At 46.1% G+C, this 16,533-nt stretch overlaps 3 protein-coding genes across 8 annotated transcripts in view; 2 read left to right on the top strand and 1 right to left on the bottom strand.

The window, feature by feature from the left end:
* Window positions 1-1,526: 1,526 nt before the first annotated feature.
* Window positions 1,527-9,818, top strand: lbhl (LBH regulator of WNT signaling pathway, like). 6 transcript variants are annotated; one of them, XM_063906542.1, is made up of 5 exons: window positions 1,527-1,590; window positions 2,046-2,338; window positions 7,368-7,440; window positions 7,557-7,848; window positions 8,888-9,818. In XM_063906542.1, the coding sequence occupies exons 3-5, from the start codon at window positions 7,372-7,374 to the stop codon at window positions 8,956-8,958; spliced, it is 432 nt and encodes a 143-aa protein (XP_063762612.1). In that variant the 5' UTR covers window positions 1,527-1,590; window positions 2,046-2,338; window positions 7,368-7,371; the 3' UTR covers window positions 8,959-9,818. The 6 variants fall into 6 exon arrangements, with proteins under 6 accessions (XP_063762612.1, XP_063762611.1, XP_063762608.1 ...); XM_063906541.1 differs by having other exon boundaries at window positions 1,539-1,754; XM_063906538.1 differs by lacking the exon at window positions 1,527-1,590 and adding an exon at window positions 1,674-1,857.
* Window positions 9,819-11,195: 1,377 nt separating this feature from the next.
* Window positions 11,196-13,387, top strand: c5ar1 (complement C5a receptor 1). The gene is made up of 2 exons (XM_063906506.1): window positions 11,196-11,241; window positions 11,580-13,387. Exon 2 carries the CDS (start codon window positions 11,592-11,594, stop codon window positions 12,633-12,635), a length of 1,044 nt encoding a protein of 347 aa, XP_063762576.1. The 5' UTR covers window positions 11,196-11,241; window positions 11,580-11,591; the 3' UTR covers window positions 12,636-13,387.
* Window positions 13,388-15,004: 1,617 nt separating this feature from the next.
* The window catches only part of LOC134879918 (dapper homolog 3-like), a 7,942-nt gene continuing 6,413 nt past the window's right edge, over window positions 15,005-16,533 (bottom strand). The window contains exons 3-4 of the mRNA XM_063906493.1: window positions 16,419-16,517; window positions 15,005-16,308 (exon numbers count right to left, since the gene is read on the bottom strand). Coding sequence (XP_063762563.1) covers window positions 15,005-16,308; window positions 16,419-16,517 — 1,403 coding nt within the window. The remainder of the gene's footprint in view (window positions 16,309-16,418; window positions 16,518-16,533) is intronic.

Genomic DNA, 16,533 nt, shown 5'->3' with positions numbered 1-16,533 from the left:
TGGTATCAAAACTACTCAAATCTATTTATTATCATTACATCTCTAGACAGTTGAACAATCAGAGCAGATTGGGCTCTGGTTTCAGACAGAGGGTGAAAACAGGTGATGCAGCACAGGCAGTATGAGAAACATAAAGAGCAGGAGAGGACTCTTTAAAGTAGAGACGCTACATACTGATATACACCTCAACATCAGCAGGAGAGGACTCTTTAAAGTAGAGACTCTACATACTGATATACACCTGAACATCAGCAGGAGAGGACTCTTTAAAGTAGAGACTCTACATACTGATATACACCTGAACATCAGCAGGAGAGGACTCTTTAAAGTAGAGACTCTACATACTGATATACACCTGAACATCAGCAGGAGAGGACTCTTTAAAGTAGAGACTCTACATACTGATATACACCTGAACATCAGCAGGAGAGGACTCTTTAAAGTAGAGACACTACATACTGATATACACCTGAACATCATCAGGAGAGGACTCTTTAAAGTAGAGACACTACATACTGATATACACCTGAACATCAGCAGGAGAGGACTCTTTAAAGTAGAGACACTACATACTGATATACACCTGAACATCATCAGGAGAGGACTCTTTAAAGTAGAGACACTACATACTGATATACACCTGAACATCAGCAGGAGAGGACTCTTTAAAGTAGAGACACTACATACTGATATACACCTGAACATCAGCAGGAGAGGACTCTTTAAAGTAGAGACACTACATACTGATATACACCTGAACATCAGCAGGAGAGGACTCTTTAAAGTAGAGACTCTACATACTGATATACACCTGAACATCAGCAGGAGAGGACTCTTTAAAGTAGAGACACTACATACTGATATACACCTGAACATCAGCAGGAGAGGACTCTTTAAAGTAGAGACGCTACATACTGATATACACCTGAACATCAGCAGGAGAGGACTCTTTAAAGTAGAGACGCTACATACTGATATACACCTGAACATCAGTAGGAGAGGACTCTTTAAAGTAGAGACACTACATACAGATATACACCTGAACATCAGCAGGAGAGGACTCTTTAAAGTAGAGACTCTACATACTGATATACACCTGAACATCAGCAGGAGAGGACTCTTTAAAGTAGAGACGCTACATACTGATATACACCTGAACATCAGTAGGAGAGGACTCTTTAAAGTAGAGACACTACATACTGATATACACCTGAACATCAGCAGGAGAGGACTCTTTGAATCTGCAAAAATGTTTGATCCTGTGAACATCTCTTCACTGAACTCCCCCCCCCCCCCCCCCCTTCTGCAGTGAGGACAGTCTTCCTGTTGCACTGGTCTCCACCTCGTTCCATATATAACTCCCGGATTTAGCCACAGAGGGGATTATACTGCTGCAACGCTCTGTCTGTTTAGCAGGAGTTGGAGCCCCCCCCCCCCCCGCCACACACACACACCCTCACCCCTGAGCCCTTGATCCCGGGCTAATTCCATGAATCGTCCAAATCTAAATCCACTGATGGAGCGGCACACACACTCTGAAACACAGGAGGTAGAAAGCCCCTCTCATCAGAACACGTCTCCCCGCTCACGGTGGGCGCATTATGCTCCTCCAACATCTGCGTGCCATTTGTGTGTTTCCTTACAGATGCTCAGCATAGCAGCTCATCAGAGGGGTCTGTTCAGCCCGGCTGACGTCACCCCCCCTCCCAGCCTCTGTAATCGAAAGAGACGTTAATCCCAAGCCTGGCAGAGGGGTGAGATAGGGAGGGATATTGAGAGAGACATGAGGGAGGAAGTTCGGAGTGCATGTTGGGATATAGCAGACGGACTCGGCTCCGACCTGGACGAGTGAAACCGGTGCTGTGTGTTGTGGGCATTCTTCATAAGTCTCATTTCATTCTACCACTTCGATCAGTAACTGTAATCTGGGTTGCTTCTCGTCTTTTATTTTGATCTCGGTCTGATCCCTCGTTCTACGTCTATCTGAGTCTTCGTTAAATAACACCACTGTGGTTCAACTTCTCTCTTCGTTCTTTTCTCTCCAGGTGATTCATTGAGTGATCTCCGCACCGCTGTCCAAACCCAAGGCAAAACGGACACACATCCTCTCGGGACACCTGAGGGGTTCCGGAACCGATCCCTCCTACAATCCAGGATTCGCCCTGGAGGCCAAAAGCCTGTCTGAGGGCTCTGCAGAGGGGGGAGGCTGTGGGAGCTGCCAACCCCCTCCTGCACCCCCCATACTATCCCCGGTGCTCATCGTGGAGGAACCGTCAGGATTCACCACCGTGGAGCTGTGCCAACATGGAGGGGAGGTCTGCCTGACTACCAGTGAGGGGTAAGAGGCTGCTCAGGTGTGTGTGTGTGTGTGTGTGTGTGTGTGTGTGTGTGTGTGTGTGTGTGTGTGTGTGTGTGTGCGCGTGCGTGTGTGCGTGCGTGTGTGTGTGTGTGTGTGTGTGTGTGTGTGCACAGTTATCAGGAACTATGGGGTTTTCCTGCTCACATGAAACACCTGCTACACCACTCTTGATGCAGAGCTGAGTGTTGAGGAAAATATTTGCAGACCTTTGACCCAGTTTGTCATTCTCCACTCCCCTCGCTGAGCACACACCTCGGGGTGCAAGTACTTTTGTGTCCTTATTCCTGCCTGCTGGCATCAGTTGATATTTATTCAGCCGGCTCCAGAGACATCTGATAGTCCACCTTATTGGAGACGTGTCTCCCCTTTAGTATTCTTGGCTAGGGACCGGGGTGTTAGCATAATGTTGATTTTTCTCTGAGAGCTAAAGGTACAGAGCCCCTTTTCTGCAAAATCCACTTCTTTATGTCTCTTTTAAATGTGTCCCTCTGTGTTCAGAGACTCCGAGACTCTTAGGAACAAAGACCCCCCCTCTCTTTCTGTGATGATCTCTATAAAAACCTGTCTGAGAATCAGCTGATCAGATTTTGGCCACTTTGTGATGTCACTGTGTTATTTTGACTGGTACTACCATTATTATTAGCCAATAACCAACTAAGGTAACCCCCCCCCACACACACACACATACACATACACACACACACACACACACACACACACACACACACACACACACACACACACACACACACACACACACACACACACACCTTATCACCCGGAGCACCATTGTTTTAAACCAATCAGCTTTCAGAGGGGCGTGGCCAGCAGCAGCTCATTAGCATTTAAAGCTACACAATTAGCACTTTAGGAACACGACTGAAACAGAGGGGGTTATGGGATGCTGCAAAGATCTGTTTGGTGTTTCAGCCAATCAGAGACAGGCTCTGTTCATATCTGAGACCTGGAATATACCGCTGAGAAAGAGTTTAATAGGGGAGCTTTAAACTCTTGTAACTGTTTTTTTTCTTTCATCCCGTTGCAGATAATCCGTTACTCCCCCAACCTGTAGATGTCCATATGTCTTCTAAGGTTCTTCTCATCCATGCTGCGTTAAATCGTCACTTTAATTCATTCATTATCTGGGAAACACGTATTAAAGTTAACGGTTTCTGTTGGGAAGTGTTCTTGATCCTGGACAAACCAATCCAGCTCTGGTGAGAAGTGTAAACTAGTTGTGAGAAAACAGGAAATCTTTGGGAATTCAGAATGGCTTCTGTGTCATTTCTCTCATTCCATAAGAACAGCGAGTCGCAAGAAACCTTTAATCATATTTATTTATCAGAACATCGCCAACCTCTGTCAGAGAAAGCCACGTTAAGAGTCCAGTCAAACTGAAATGAGACGGTCAGAAAAGACATGCTATGTAGTTCCATCAGTTTATTAAGCTCCACATCTTCCCCTCGATATCATTTCAGTAGAAGTTCCTTTTTTATAGTGTTTGCATCCACATTTGAACCTGTGGCGTGCAGAATCGGTGCATGAATAACCACCGAGTGAGCTGCAGGTGTTCACGAGGGGGATTACATGGAGGTTAAGCTTCTTCATAATAATAGCTGCAGAAAGTTTCCGTCCCAGGTGGCACACAAACAGCTTAGCGTGACACAGTTGTCAGCAGCCGGAAAAAATGTGAAATTGAATCGTAGGGCTGCACACGACACCATGTGGGTCTGAAATGATAGCATCCTCCCAAAGCTGATCCTGTTGAGACTAGAACGGGGCGTCTTCGCTCAGACGGATGTTTACTCTGCGTAATCTGCGTAAGATCTGCGTAATATATTCAGGCAGAGTGAGAACTTATCCTTTAGTCAAACGTATTTACTGCGCTAAAGCGTGTATCAGCATATGACCAAATAATAATGAACTACATAAATGTTAAAGTGCAGAGGCTGGTGCCAAATTGCTTTTGGGTAAAAGCTAACGTTGGCTTGCCAACCGGCTCAAAATGATGATGCCGACCCTTTAATGCAGGGGGGTCCAAACTTTTTCCACCGAGGGCCACATAAAGAGAAACATAGGAAGGGCTGGGCCCCTCAGCAGAGGTGAGGTATATTTTTTGTTAGTTAATTGATAAGTTATCGAAATCAATCAAATGCACGTATCAGAAATCAAAGGTTTATAGAGGGTGTCATTCATTTTGTGTTTTCATCATTAGTGTTGGAGCTCCTTAAAACACACGCCTCAGACTGCTGATAAAAGGGGAACTAATAACAAATACAAATGAGTGATTGGGCTTTTTTTATCAACCAAGATTTGTTAGAAAAAGGTTTTCAAATTTAAACGACTGATTTTATTTGAAAAGTTGGCTTTTTACTCATGAATACTTCTGTGTAATATATGTGTTTAGTAAGTACAATAAGGAAAGCACAACTTTCATGTGTGGGCCATATTCCATTATACTTTTTAAATTAGCTGAGGGCCGATTCAAAATGGACAATGGGCCGCATTTTGCCCCCAGGCCGTAGTTTAGACACCCCTGCTTTAATGTTTTGCAGGTATTCACCTTATTTTGTGTTGGTACTTCCGGAACGAGCAAAAGTGCTAATTACATAGCGTCTCCAGCTTTATCAACCTTTAATCGCCAAAGACAGTTTACGTCTAACCGTCGGATATTCAATTAAATGTAAATATTTGGAGCCACCAACTTGGCCATAGCTAGCTAGTTATTTAAAATCTGCTATAGAGCTTGTACGATAGGTCGCTAACGTAAGCTAGCTAACTATTCGCCTCAAAGGAGCTGAAAATCACCTCTGATAACATCTCTGTTTGTAACGCTGCTAGTGCTAACAGGAAGTGCTAACCCGGGAGAACTAAGATATAAGCTTTTGAACAGGAAGCTGGGAAAGGAGCGAGGCCACATAATGTGAATTAATTCCACCATCTAAGTGTGTTAGCATACTAATATTAGAATTCATTTTCAGTAAGATGTGTTTTTTTATATTTAGCAGTCACCTCGTCACTCAGTAAAAAAGGCTAAGAACCAACACGTGTTCCCTGTTATTTATATATATTTACGAAGATTAAATCATACACTTACAAGAAGAAAAGGTATATTATTTGCGATACAAATTGTGAATTCAGGAAAAGAAACTCAGACATTTACACATTTTGTGAATATTGAGCAGTCTCCTTTACTCTTTTAACCTTCCACCATGCCTGTGTTTTTGCCTGTCTCTTGCAGTTTATTGCGTCACATCTTCCTGTTTTAATGAATCATCTGACTGTTAGCAAATAGCACAAAGTACCCCGCCCACAAACGGTCTAAAATTAGAAACACTGCTGCTTAGAGTCTTCCAAATTCATTAGAGTAAGCGAGATTTGGACGAGGCCTTTGAATGACAACAAACCATGATTGGTACTTATGGACAGACACCCAGATGCAGAGAGGAAAGGAAAGAGGGATAAAGATGGGATTCAGGCAGAACCTCAGTCCCTCTTAATACCCCGCGGCTTTTCTGGAGACCTTAAACAGATTGAGGCTGTGTGTGTACACAGACCAAGGTTTGAACTGCCAGTAAAACAGTGTTTGTGTCTCCTCCAGAGCGTACCGTTGACTGACTGAATGTGCGGTTACACAAAGTCGATTGAAGTGTCCAGCTTTCGCGTCTCTCTTTAGTGTCCCCTGGTCTCCAGCTGTGTGCGTCTCTCTTTAGTGTCCCCTGGTCTCCAGCTGTGTGCGTCTCTCTTTAGTGTCCCCTGGTCTCCAGCTGTGTGCGTCTCTCCTTAGTGTCCCCTGGTCTCCAGCTGTGTGCGTCTCTCCTTAGTGTCCCCTGGTCTCCAGCTGTGTGCGTCTTTTTGTTTCTATGTCTGCATCCTTTCTGAAGCTGCAGAGTTCCTCCTGATGGAAGTGTACTGGTACGTTGTTTGAACCTGTTGGTCTCCTGTTGGCCGGCTGGAGATGTCAGAAGGATGTTAATTCCTCGTTCACTTTAATTAGATGTTATGCGATGAAACAACACAATCACATTTAGTACTGACAAGGAGAGGATGGACTGTTTTTAATGTCAATATAACAAATAGTTCCCGAGAGATGACGTGGAGAGAGGAGTTTAAAAGCTTTGGCTTCTAGCGCTTGTAATAACTGACCGAGCCAAAACAGCGCATTAGATCTGTGAGAACACAAAATATGAGCGGCAGAGGACATAATCCATTTTGGGATCAAATCCTATATTGCACTGCTCTGAAGGGGAAGGGATGATCATGTTATTTCATAGAAAACCGGATGGAGTGACTTCATCCAAATGCGGACCTCTGCTGGGGAGGCTTACAGACGAGAGACATGTTTAATTTTTGTAGTTCTTCATGTCGTCAGCATTCAGGTTTCCAGTAGCAGGATGCAACTGCAGTATAAAAACAGTGGAGGCAGATATGAGAATATAAGCAAGCTTTATTTTTATAAAAGCTAGAACAAACCAGGAATACTCAGAAGACACCGGAGGGCAGAGGAGGGACATCCAGGACATGTAGTCGATCGATCAGGACCCAGATCCAGTACTCACAGAGAACACTACACGGTTTTCTCAGTGTAGGGAAAGCGAGACCAAAAAACCACCAGGGTAATCACAGCTGGGGAGGGGAGGTGAAACGCAATGAGACAATCAGACACAGGCGGGAAAACACAGGAAGTAAGACACCAGGAGAAAACAAAGGTACAAATAAAACAGGAAACTATAAACACAGAAACTTAGATGGCCACATTTCTACAGTTTGTTGTGATTTGGTTGGAAAGGTTTTGACAGGCATCTTTCTTTCTAAAATAAGGGGAAATAAACACAGACGCTTCAGGTTTGGAAAGGAAAGAGAATAGTTACTTGCTGATTTACTGATTTAAGTGCTTGTGTATTTTCTTTCTCTGCCACTTTTTATTATGCAGATTTCATACTTTATAGATTCAGATTTATAAACAGAAAAAGATCATCTGTTTGTGTCTCATTGTGATTTTCTGCAGATTCATGGAGGAGCTGAGCGGAGATCCAAACTGTGAAGACCTGCAGAGAAAGGACCAGAGATTACCGTTCCAGGTGTGTTTCAGAGGTGCTGCAGCACAGGCAGCATGAGAAAAATAAAGAGCTTTTTGAACATTAAAGCATGGAGATATTTCCCAGTAGAGGCACTACATTCCCTGCTTCTCCTCCAGATCTTCCCTGACCCTGTGGAGCTGGTTCCTGGCCCGGAGACCACCCTAAACCACCTGGACCATGACCGCGCCAAGGAGCGCCTGCCCTCCATCGTGGTGGAGCCGACGGATCTCAGCGAGGTGGAGAGCGGCGAGCTGCGATGGCCTCCGGAGAACCCCGACATGGACGAGGACGAGGAGGACCTGTTCCTGGAGCAGTGCATCCCCCCCGCCAACATCGCAGACTGGGGAGAGGAGGAGGAAGAGGAGACGTCAGTTATCCTGAACCAGCAGCAAGGCTTGACACTCATCGGTGAGTCAGCGCTTTTATACCATCTCACTTCTCTAATATTTTGGTGGGAATATGACTACCCTGACCGGAAACAGACATTGCATGGACACCAGAAACCAAATAACTAGCAGTGTATAAATCATGACACAGTCAGCATTTCCAGGGTGTCTTGTTTTATTCTTGGGTTCCTGTCCCCTAGTCTGGCAGTCAGTGATTTTTTGTAATTAGTTTTTGGTTGTTATTCTGAAATAAGGTCTGTGGTTAACACAAACTGAAGAGTTGTCTGTGTCAAACAAACGTTTATAATACTTACACGTTCAGTTCAACAGGATAAACTCCACACATCAACACCTCTTTATGATTTCTGAAATAAAAAGCTAATGTTGGGCTATAAAGGAACTACAGCACGGTCACATGACTTCACGTCACCACTGCTAAGCTAAAGGCGGCTAATGTTGGGCTATAAAGGAACTACAGCTCGGTCACATGACTTCACGTCACCACTGCTAAGCTAAAGGCGGCTAATGTTGGGCTGTAAAGGAACTACAGCACGGTCACATGACTTCACGTCACCACTGCTAAGCTAAAGGCGGCTAATGTTGGGCTGTAAAGGAACTACAGCACGGTCACATGACTTCACGTCACCCCCACTAAGCTAAAGGTGGCTAATGTTGGGCTATAAAGGAACTACAGCACGGTCACATGACTTCACCTCACCACCGCTAAGGCGTTGGGCGTGATGACGTTTAGTCGTATTATTTAGACACTTGTTAGCAACCTGTTTTAAATCCTCCAGTGGGGTATTTTATGACGTCGGACAAAATCTCTTCAGCTTATTTTAACCACAGACCTTATTTCAGGCTAACATCCAAAAACACATTCAGAAAACCATTGACCTCCAGACCAGGTGACAGGAAGTGATATAATGCTCAATAATTTCCCGGTTCTACTCATTCCTGCACCCCTCTATGCACAGGAAAATAACTTATTAATGGTTGTATTCTGATGCACCTCGATGATACTCTGGCTTTAAACATGGTTTCTTTCTACTTTTCTGCAGACCTCCAGTCGGATGCATTTAGAGATGACACCCCCACTCTTCCCCCCAGCAGCGCTCCGGCCCTCAACTGACTTCACCTCAGAGAAGCTGGACCTGCAGTGAGGAAACATCCTGATGTTCAGTCTGAGCAACAACTGTGACGAAACACAGCGAGAGGGACTTTAACAGCGTCATAAAACCAGAACTAAAAAGCCAACGAGGAAAACCCCCAGTATTTAAAAAGATGTATGGATGTCTAACCCTGATTAACAGCTACACGCCTATTCTGACGTCCATGTGGAACTGTATATCAATGCTAACAGGACTCGCTCTATGTACAGACATGCCTGTCCACTTTTTTAGACAGACAGAAGTCAACAAGGTGTCTTTTTTGCTAACCCAGTTTCATTTCCTGTGGTATTTCCTACATTTTTAAAGGGCTACCTGACGTCTTAGGGCTAAAAGAGCACATCCTGTTATGGCAAGACATCGTATGTCATTTGTTCTATTTTATAATCACGTCTTCTCTTTAGCCCGTCCTCTATCACATCTTTCCCACAGGTGATTTGTAAAGGTGTTTATTTGGTTCTAGCTTCAGTTGGGTTGGGATCCACTTTGATTTTTGCTGTGGAGCAATTAAAGATGAGATTGCCGGTTTCTATACAGGAAACCATTACTTCTAGTGGGATGTATCATCATGCATTATGGGAGCGGCTGTTACTGACTCATTCCACAGCGTTACAACAATCACTGGAGGGTTTTTTTCTTGTGGAAATTCCATTATTAAGCAAAAGCTAAAGCAGGCAGCTCTGGTTGCTTTCAGAACAGCAGTTGTAGACACCATTGAGAATTGTAGTTTTGTAACAAATACCTTGTATATATGGAAAAGTGGTTGTGTGTGTGTTACCGTAAAATGGTTATTATGAATTTGACAATAAAGTATATTGTCCCAGTGATGCATGACTTTTTTGGGGGGGTTCTGAGATGTATAATAATAATAATACATTTTATTTGGGGGGCGCCTTTCAAAGCCCCCAAGGACACCTTACAGGGCATAGGGTAATATAGGGAGAGTTAGAACAGTGGACAGCCGGGGTAGGAAGTTGTAGTACAGTTTATAGTGAGCCAGTTGGAATAGGTGGGTTTTGAATGTTGTTATGGAATCAGATTGTCGGATGTGTAGTGGCAGGGAGTTCCAGATTCCTGGTGCCAAGCAGCTGAAAGCTCGATCACCCATGGTGCTGAGGCGAGAGATGGGGATGGAGAGTAGTCCAACGGAGGAAGAGCGGAGGGTGCGGGAGGGGGTGTACTCCTGAAGGAGGTCAGGAGTACATGCAATATACATTTACATGGAGTAATATAGTAAATGCAACCGATAAAATCGACTTACAATAAAAACTGCAAAATTATATTTATGCAAAATGTGCAAATGATATGTTGAAACAAACTTTGACGGACAGTTTAATGTTTGCCTCATGCATTTGATTTTGGATGCAAACATGAGTTCTTCTTCGGATTAATGGAGATTCGCAACCAGTTGGAGCATTGTCGCCTCCTGTGGTTGATTGATGGAGTCCTTAAACGATATTCTTGTCATCAGTCCAGCGTTTTTGAGAAATGTGAAGATACGCCTGATAACCTCCTCCCCAGTGTTTCTAGTGAGGATCGATTTTTAGATCCACCATGAGCCTAATGTGATTTTGTTCCAGTGCAGATCCAGAATGAGTCTCTTCCTTTGATTATTTCGGGCACCAAAACAAAACGTGTTCCGTTGTCTGCCATCCAGTTGTATGTTTTCCAATAAGATGCAGTGAGGAGTTCTGGAGTCTCCTCTAATCTCATCCTGCTCATGATGCTCTGGTCCCTCCTGTGCTTTCCATTCCTACTTCCCTTTGAATCTGATATAAATGTCTTCCTTTTGTGTAGTAGTCCCACAACTTCTGCCATTGTGTTTTGATGCAAACATGTTTTGCCACATTTGTGTTTTTATATCTCCCTCGCTTCTGAAGCTGCAGCACGTTTCTCCTGATGGAAGAATTTCTGGGCGTGTGCACGGGTCGGCCACCGAGCAGCTGCAGCAATACATAAATGAAGCATGAACAAATAAACCAGAGGGCCTTGTGTAATATATTCTCTCTTTAAATTAGGCTTTCTTCTGTTTTTCAGGATGTTGTGCAAGTGATGGTGTGGGTGTGTGTGTGTGTGTGTGTGTGTGTGTGTGTGTGTGTGTGTGTGTGTGTGTGTGTGTGTGTGTGTGTGTGTGTGTGTGTTTTTGTGTGTGTGTGTGAAGGGTGGAGGATATAACACACACTTAAAAGCAGAACTGCTTTATTAGCTTCCTGAGTGCAGTGTGTGTGCAGCGGGCCAAGAACACGGTAAGTTCAAATATCAGAAAAATCAGTTTTGAAGTTTTAAACGCGACTGTTTTCTAAATAGATACGATTGAGTTTAGATCAGCTTAAAGTCTGATGATCTGTTGTGACCTAAAGCCTCACACAGTACCGCCTGATTCTTAAGGTTCATATTTGTTTGCTATTTTGTAACACCAAAGAAAATAGTTGTTGTCTATTTGTTTGTTGTGTTAATTTAAGCATCAAACAAACGTGTTAGAGCTGAATCATTTTCTCTTTCTGAAGCATAAAATACACAGAAACGAGAAGGCCAGATTTGAATATCTGATTTCCATCTATAAAAACTGTTTTCTCATCCCCAGATCTACCCAGCCATGGATTCCATGGATTATGAATATGGCAGTAACTATTCAATTGATGTCAACTACTCCCTGCCTGAGTTCCCTGACACTATGACGCCTGAGATGCAACCGATCCAGATCGCGGCTCTGGTCTTCTACAGCCTGGTGGTCCTGCTGGGTGTCCCTGGGAACGCTGTGGTGGTGTGGGTGACGGGCTTCTGCATGCCCCGCTCCGTCACCTCCCTCTGGTTCCTCAACCTGGCGCTGGCGGACCTCCTGTGCTGCCTCTCGCTGCCCCTGCTCATGGTGCCTCTGGCCCACGACGACCACTGGCACTTCGGATCCCTGGCCTGCACGTTGGTGAAAGGCGTGTTTTACCTGGTGATGCACTGCAGCGTCCTGCAGCTGGTTCTGATCAGCGTGGACCGCTGGATGCTGGTCAACAGACCTGTGTGGTGTCAGAACAAAAGGCGGCCCAAGCAGGCTGCTTTGGGCTGTGTGGCTGTTTGGGTCCTGGCCCTGATCGGCAGCATCCCCCAGTTTGTCTACACCAAGCAGATCGAGGCGGGTGAGGAGAAGCGAGAGTGTGTCACGGTGTATTCTCACCTCAGCTCCAGGCTCGTCAGCTCCTACCGCTTCCTGGCTGGATTCCTGCTCCCTTTCCTAGTGATCGTGGCCTGTCACCTGGTGGTTTACAGCCGGGCGGAGAGCGGGTTGTCTCGGGGTCGGACCCGGTCCAGGCGGACGCTGAGGGTCATCGTGGTGGTGGTGCTGAGCTTCTTCCTGTGCTGGCTACCGCTGCACATCCTGGATTTCATCGTGCTGATGACCCCGCGTAACTCCCCTCACAGTCCCAACCTGTACCTGGCGCAGGTGTTAGTGCTGTGCCTGGCCTACTTCAACAGCTGCCTCAACCCGCTGCTCTACGTGTGCCTGGGCCGGGGGTTCAAAGACAGCATGAACCGCTCGCTGCGCAACATGCTGCACTTCGTCAGCGAGGACCCGGCGACCAGGATGAGCATCACCAACAACGACACCAAGAGCTCCTCCAATGGGAAGGACACAACTAGGATCTGAGGTTGTTTTCCCTTTGATATGTGGATTTCTACTCTGACAAAGGTGTTTTATACCCATGACCAAGAGTAGGGGAGACTGGGGACGGTAGGAACCCTTTGTGCATTTTTCTCATTTTCTCAGAATTGTTTTTGTCTAGATTAAGATCTGTCTTCTCGTTAGCCATACATTTTAAAGATGATTTCATTACACATTCACATTATTTTACAATAAATAGTTAACAGTATTTATTTGAATGGAAGAAGTCAGATGTGGACACTGACTGCTAAATTCCCAATCTTTACCTGGCCCAGGTGTCAGCACTTCCTCTCCAGTAATTCCCAAGGTATTGTCGTATACCAAACAAGGACTTTTATTTTGAAAGGACTTCTCATTCCATAAATAATTTGACCATTTAGAAAAGTATAATTGCAACTACAAAAAAGAAATTACATTTCCATATTGAACTCTTTATTTTCTCGTCTTGATGAGAATATGATTCTTTAAAATGCTCCTGCTTTACATTCATGTTATAGTGTTATTTATGCCGCTGCCTGAAACACACGGGTCATCTCAGCGTGAGGAGCAGAATTTAAAGATGTGGAAACACCAACCCTGCAGTTTCTCTCAGCCAATTTTGGAGAAGGAGTTTTGCTGATGTCTATACATATGTTGTAGTGCCTGCATCACAATTTGTAATGAAGGAACTATTTTTGCAATCTGCAGTTTTTCCTGTTGATGTTATGCAATAAAAACAGTTTGGTTTTTCGCTCCAATTGGATGTCTTTGGATGTCATTTCTATTAGGAATGTTAAAACAATGTTTGATCCCTGGATTACTTTTTGTGTGAAGTACTTCAAGTGAAATACATTTCATGTGTATGTGTTTATAGTTCTTGTAGTCCTTTTAGACACAGCTCGTCCCATTGTCTAGCAGTAACCTGTAATGCCCACCAGAGGAAACTGCTCTCTAAGATTCTGCTCTTCAGTGGCTCAGGGGTGCATTGTGCATATACATTCATGCATCAAGGCGCACTGTTTGAGTGTGTCAGACCCTTAAGACAAAGGAGAGATTTAGTTTTAAACAGACTGTTCTTATACAGCTCTTCATCAGGTCTCTTCACCCCCTTCATGCAGAGCAGCACCACATGCTCTCGGGAAGCTCACACTCACACACACTCACACGCCGTTGGACATCGGGAGCAACTCAGGGTTCAGTATCTGGCCCAAGGAACCTCAACCCTGATCCAAGGACACATGCACATGTTGACTGCAGGGGCTGGGAGCGAACCCACAACCTACTGGCAACAACAAAATGCGTTAAAATTAAAAGCAAAGTTCACTTTATTTACAAACTACATTCATTCCCAACAAGGCCACATGATGGTTTATACAAAAGCATACATATGTACATCGACCGTCCCCGTGTTTCAATGAGTCTGTGCACGTATACACACTGTATCCGTACGTGGCTTCTGTTGGACCCATTACTGTCCCTCAGACCTGCTGATTGGCCCCTGCAAACAAAAGGGATGTTTTTCTGTGGGATGCAGGACAAGTCTTACCACACACTGGAGAAATGCTTTTAGTAATGCCATTTTGAATCGGTCTCATTCATTTCCATGAAGCTTCCCGGAGAGAACGATGTTTCCTGTGGATTGGTGGGTGAATAAAGAGAGGTGGTACAGTCCAGATTAATCGAATTAATCGGATGCCTAACCTTACAATGCCAATAACACATGTTCTGTGAATAAGCACTAAGGTTTAATCTGATTAGAACCACATTTTAAGTCCATGATATTTCTGAGAAAAGCAATCGCCTGAAAACACTTTTATGTAATTCTTTCTAAGTTCAGCAAGACTTGAACCCCTGAGTCATTGACCACACATCTATTATAACTACCTTAAAAGGGCGAATAGCTGGCAGTGGATTCAGTCCCTCAGGGTTGAAGAAAACACAGAGTTTTCATCGCACCAATTATCAGCAATTAGAGCAAGAAAATGCCTGTTAGAGTCTGAAGGCCGGGTGAATTATACCAGATGCCTTTTTAAAGCGGAAACCCAGTAGTGTTACTGGCTTCCTTCTCTGTCCGTTGATTTGGAACAAGCGGTCTCATGTTTATTAGCATCCTGGCTAACGTTGATATAAATAACTGTAAGAGAGACAGAAGGGATCCCAGTGAGTCACCAGGTACTTTCAATGAGTCCTTTCCTTCTATCCTTCCTCCTTTGCCTCTTCGGATACTGATGCTCAGAATGCCGAGAGTTTCCTGTCATTAGAGGTAGGTACATCTGTGTGTGTGTGTGTGTGTGTGTGTGTGTGTGTGTGTGTGTGTGTGTGTGTGTGTGTGTGTGTGTGTGTGTGTGTGTGTTTGTGAGTGTGTGTGTGTCTCCTCAAACGGTGGTCATGACTTTGAGCGACCCCGATCTGAACCTGAGGATCTTCTTCTTGAGGGCGTGGGAGGCTTTGATCTTGACGAAGGCCTTTGGTTGGGCGCTGGCGGAGGCCTTGGGCGAAGGAGAGGAAGAGGAGGAGGTGGAGGCCAGGCGGGGCGGCAGCTGTTGGGGCCAAACGAGGCCCCCGCAATCATCCGAGTCGCTGGACAGGGAGCTGGAGACCGGAGAGTAAACCTCGCTCATGCTGGACTCGGACTCTGCGGGGCCGGCGTAGCCCCCCTCCCCCCGACAGAGGGGTGCCCTCTGCTGGAGGTCCTGCTGGTGGGAATGGGAACAATGGCGAGCTTTCCGAGGTGGCCGTCTGAGCCCCGCCGCCTCCTCCCCTTCATCCTGGCTGAGCTCCAGGTTGGAGCACCAGCGCCGGCTTTCGTTGCCGCCCCCCCCCTGTGGTCCAGGTACTCGGTTCTGGTCCGCTCTGCCTTGGTGCCTCTCGGTGGTGCTGTACCGGCGCTCCGGCAAAACCCGCTGGCCCAGCAGGCTGTTTTCAGACTGGGACCTGCTGGTTTTGCTGCTGGATTTCTTGGGTTTCTGCCGCTCATTGTGGTTCTTCTTGGAGGTTCTTCCTTTGGAGTGCTGCTCTGGGGTGTAGTGTCTCGGGGAGGTCTGGCCCGCCTGGCCCGCCTGTCCGGGGATAAACTGAACACTTACTAAACTGTGTTTGTGAGGATATAAGTAATGCTGGGGGGATGGGGTCTCACAATAAGGGTCACGTGCCCCGGCAACACAGTTGGGGTCCATGGAGGGCAGAGGTGACGGTAGTCTCTCGGCCAGAGAGAGTGGTCTGGACTGGGGGTAGGGCAGAGCCAGATAGCAGTCCTCCTCCAGAGACGGGGCCTCCCCCTCCAGCAGGTCACAACCCCAGCCCTGGCTCTTAGAAAGGTCAACATGGGGCTGCAGATGGGGGTCAGGAAAGCGCTGCTCCGAGGTAAAGGAAGGAGTCCTCCTGTGCAGGGAGCTGCAGTACTGGGGGTCGGGGGTCAGGGTGGTGCGAGTCCGACAGGGCCGCGTTGCGAGGGTGTGGCGCTGGATGAGACTCAGGATGTAGCCCTCCACCCTCACGGCCTGCTGGTAGTCTTCTTCTGAGACCTGGTACTCCTGCCAGGCATCCCACTGCCAGGCCCCCCCGGCTGCGGACTCCTCAGCGATGCCCTCCAGAGGCGGGTAAGGGGCAGAGAAAGAGCGGGGTAACGTGGTGCGGGGGACCGGTACTTCCAGGTCTCCGTTCAGCATCAGGGGGTCTCCTGAGGACAGAAAATGCTCTGATTGGAAAAGCATATCGTACCGAAACACAAACACGAGGTTCTGCTGGGCTCACACAGGATGGGTCAGTCTGCACCTCGTGGTTTCTTACCCACTGACTTGGGCCGGTCGTTGGTCCTGCAGCCGGTCTCTGCGGGCTCAGAGTAACACCTTCCTTTCGGAGACTGACCCTCACTGGACTCATAGAAACCTAGAGGAGACAGAAC

The sequence above is a fragment of the Eleginops maclovinus genome, chromosome 18 (assembly GCF_036324505.1).
Source record: "Eleginops maclovinus isolate JMC-PN-2008 ecotype Puerto Natales chromosome 18, JC_Emac_rtc_rv5, whole genome shotgun sequence".
NCBI lineage: Eukaryota > Metazoa > Chordata > Actinopteri > Perciformes > Eleginopidae > Eleginops > Eleginops maclovinus.
This window is presented reverse-complemented; position numbering and strand designations above follow the sequence as displayed.

Bases quoted from the DNA above. Each gene is read 5' to 3' on its own strand.
- lbhl (XM_063906542.1), top strand. From the start codon at position 7,372: ATGGAGGAGCTGAGCGGAGATCCAAACTGTGAAGACCTGCAGAGAAAG. The intron at 7,441-7,556 runs GTGTGTTTCAGA...CTTCTCCTCCAG, and splicing joins ACCAGAGATTACCGTTCCAG to ATCTTCCCTGACCCTGTGGA. The intron at 7,849-8,887 runs GTGAGTCAGCGC...ACTTTTCTGCAG, and splicing joins GCAAGGCTTGACACTCATCG to ACCTCCAGTCGGATGCATTT.
- c5ar1 (XM_063906506.1), top strand. From the start codon at position 11,592: ATGGATTCCATGGATTATGAATATGGCAGTAACTATTCAATTGATGTC.